Raw genomic sequence first — 2,277 nt, 5'->3', positions numbered from 1 at the left:
CATGCTCAGGCACACTCAGCGTGGGCCCTGGTCACAGGTGTCTTTTTTTTGAGAGGGAGTCTGGCTCTGTCACCCAAGCTGGAGTGCAGTGGCACGATCTCAGCTTTGCAACCTCTGTCTCCCAGGTTCACGCGATTCTGCTGTCTCAGCCTCCCGAGTAGCTGGAATTACAGGCACCCACCACCACGCCCAAATAATTTTTGTATTCAGTAGAGATGGGATTTCGCCATGTTGGCCAGACTGGTCTCGAATTCCTGACTTCAGGTGATCCACCTGCCTTGGCCTCCCAAAGTGCTGGGATTACAGGCGTGAGCCACCGCGCCCGGCCGTGGGTGTCTGTCTTACCATGGCTGTGGTCACTGCTGCTCAGAGCTAGTCTTGGGCACTCAAGGGGGACCATGGTCCAGCAGTGCCACAGCTCCGAAGGTCCAGACTGAACAGTTGCCGCTCCTGACTCAGTGCTGCCTCAGTTTACTCACGTGCTCCATGAACCTTTTTGCTGAGGGTTGAGCCGCAGGCCAGGCCCTACTGTGCCCTGGGGTCTGAACATGGTGGTCTTGGGCAGAAGAGGGCAGAAGGCAGAATAAGCCAATGCTGGGGGTGTCCAGACCCCACCTTTGTGCCCGGCCCACAGCCAGGGTCCCCAGCCTGCCACCTACCTCCTCCCGCCTCCTCTGCCCTCCTCCCCTCTCCCCTCCCCTCCCCTCCCCTCCCCTCCTCCACAGTCCTTATAGCCACACCCCGCAAGGAAAACCCAGACTCTGGCGACAGCGGAGACGAGGATGTGTGTGGGGGCTCGGCGGCTGGGCCGGGGGCCGTGTGCGGCTCTGCTCCTCCTGGGCCTGGGGCTGAGCACCACGGCGAAGCTCCAGTGTGTCGGGGACACCTACCCCAGCAACGACCGGTGCTGCCAGGAGTGCAGGCCAGGTGAGGCCCAGCCTCAGGAGGGTCTGCCACCCACGGGGCACTCCAGGGACTGGGGGCTGGGGCAGGGATGGGTCAGCCAGGAGGCTGGTCCTGGGGAGGGGGCAGGCGAGGGGCCGGCCAAGCCTGGCAGAGGAGCCGTGTGGGGAGTCCACGGGCGCAAGCCCAGGGCCTGACCGCTGCCTGACGCCAGCCTTTGCTGCAGGCAACGGGATGGTGAGCCGCTGCAACCGCTCCCAGAACACGGTGTGCCGTCCGTGTGGGCCTGGCTTCTACAACGACGTGGTCAGCGCCAAGCCCTGCAAGGCCTGCACATGGTGCAACCTCAGTGAGCTCCCACCTGGCCCCACAGCCGCACCCAGCACAGGGGGCGGCAGCCTGGCAGTCACATTCCCACGCAGCAGCACGGGGCCCCCACAGCCGCAGAAACGAACCTCAAACCACAGTGGGGTCTGCTCCGCCACGGGGTCCTTTGAGGAGCTGAGGCATCTCCCGGGGGCACCCCCACTCCTTCCGGGGCCCAGACTCGGCCCAGGCCACGTGGAGTCGGGGAGACCACTCTGGCCATGTGGCCTGGCCTTGCTGGCCCGAGCAGTGAGGCTGGGGGGTTGGGCCATGGAGACCCTGCCTCAGGCAGGGCTGGTGGCTGGAGGTGGTGGAGGGGTAGGGAAGGGTGGCTGCGGCTGCCACAGAACCAGCCCCAGGTTGTGGCCAGGAAGGGAGGGCCTCCGGGGCTGCAGGAGCTCCACACCTTGGGGGAGGCTGCAGCCCCCGCCCATGGCCCTCTGTGTGGTGGGGAGGCCAACCTGTCCTTCCTGGGGACCCTATCCACAGCCCCCACCTGATAACCCCCCTCCGGCCCCTGCTCAGGAAGTGGGAGCGAACGGAAGCAGCCGTGCACGGCCACACAGGACACGGTCTGCCGCTGCCGGGCGGGCACCCAGCCCCTGGACAGCTACAAGCCTGGAGTTGGTGAGCTCGGTGGCTGCGGCCGGCAGTTGGGGGTGTCATAGCGGCTGTCTGTGACGCAGATGGGCTGTGGGCCGCAGGGAACTGGCCCCACTGGTGCCTCCTCTGGCATCCTCAAGACGGGGCTCCCGGGTCAGGGCCCACCGGTGGGATGTGGGCAGGGAGGGCTTCCAGAGGCCAAACCCACCACCCGGCCGTGGGGGGCGAGTGGCAGCCCACAGGCTCTGCCCCGTGTGCCCAGCACCCAGGGCCTGTGGGCAGCCCCTGACCACCCTATCTTTGTTGCAGACTGTGCCCCCTGCCCTCCAGGGCACTTCTCCCCAGGAGACAACCAGGCCTGCAAGCCCTGGACCAAGTGAGGGGCTGGGGGTGCTGGGGGTCCTG

General features: G+C 66.4%; 1 protein-coding gene across 1 annotated transcript in view; it reads left to right on the top strand.

Annotated features, from left to right (window-relative positions):
- Nucleotides 1-779: 779 nt before the first annotated feature.
- Nucleotides 780-2,277, top strand: part of TNFRSF4 (tumor necrosis factor receptor superfamily, member 4) — a 2,953-nt gene continuing 1,455 nt past the window's right edge. Inside the window, exons 1-4 of the mRNA XM_011956379.1 lie at nt 780-927; nt 1,130-1,252; nt 1,795-1,896; nt 2,182-2,248. Of these exons, the coding sequence (XP_011811769.1) occupies nt 783-927; nt 1,130-1,252; nt 1,795-1,896; nt 2,182-2,248 (437 nt within the window). The 5' untranslated portion in view covers nt 780-782. The remainder of the gene's footprint in view (nt 928-1,129; nt 1,253-1,794; nt 1,897-2,181; nt 2,249-2,277) is intronic.

The sequence above is a fragment of the Colobus angolensis genome, unplaced genomic scaffold, assembly GCF_000951035.1.
Source record: "Colobus angolensis palliatus isolate OR3802 unplaced genomic scaffold, Cang.pa_1.0 Scaffold416, whole genome shotgun sequence".
In the NCBI taxonomy this organism is placed as follows: domain Eukaryota; kingdom Metazoa; phylum Chordata; class Mammalia; order Primates; family Cercopithecidae; genus Colobus; species Colobus angolensis.
The sequence above is the reverse complement of the archived record's forward strand: the minus strand, read 5'-3'. Positions and strand labels throughout refer to the sequence as shown.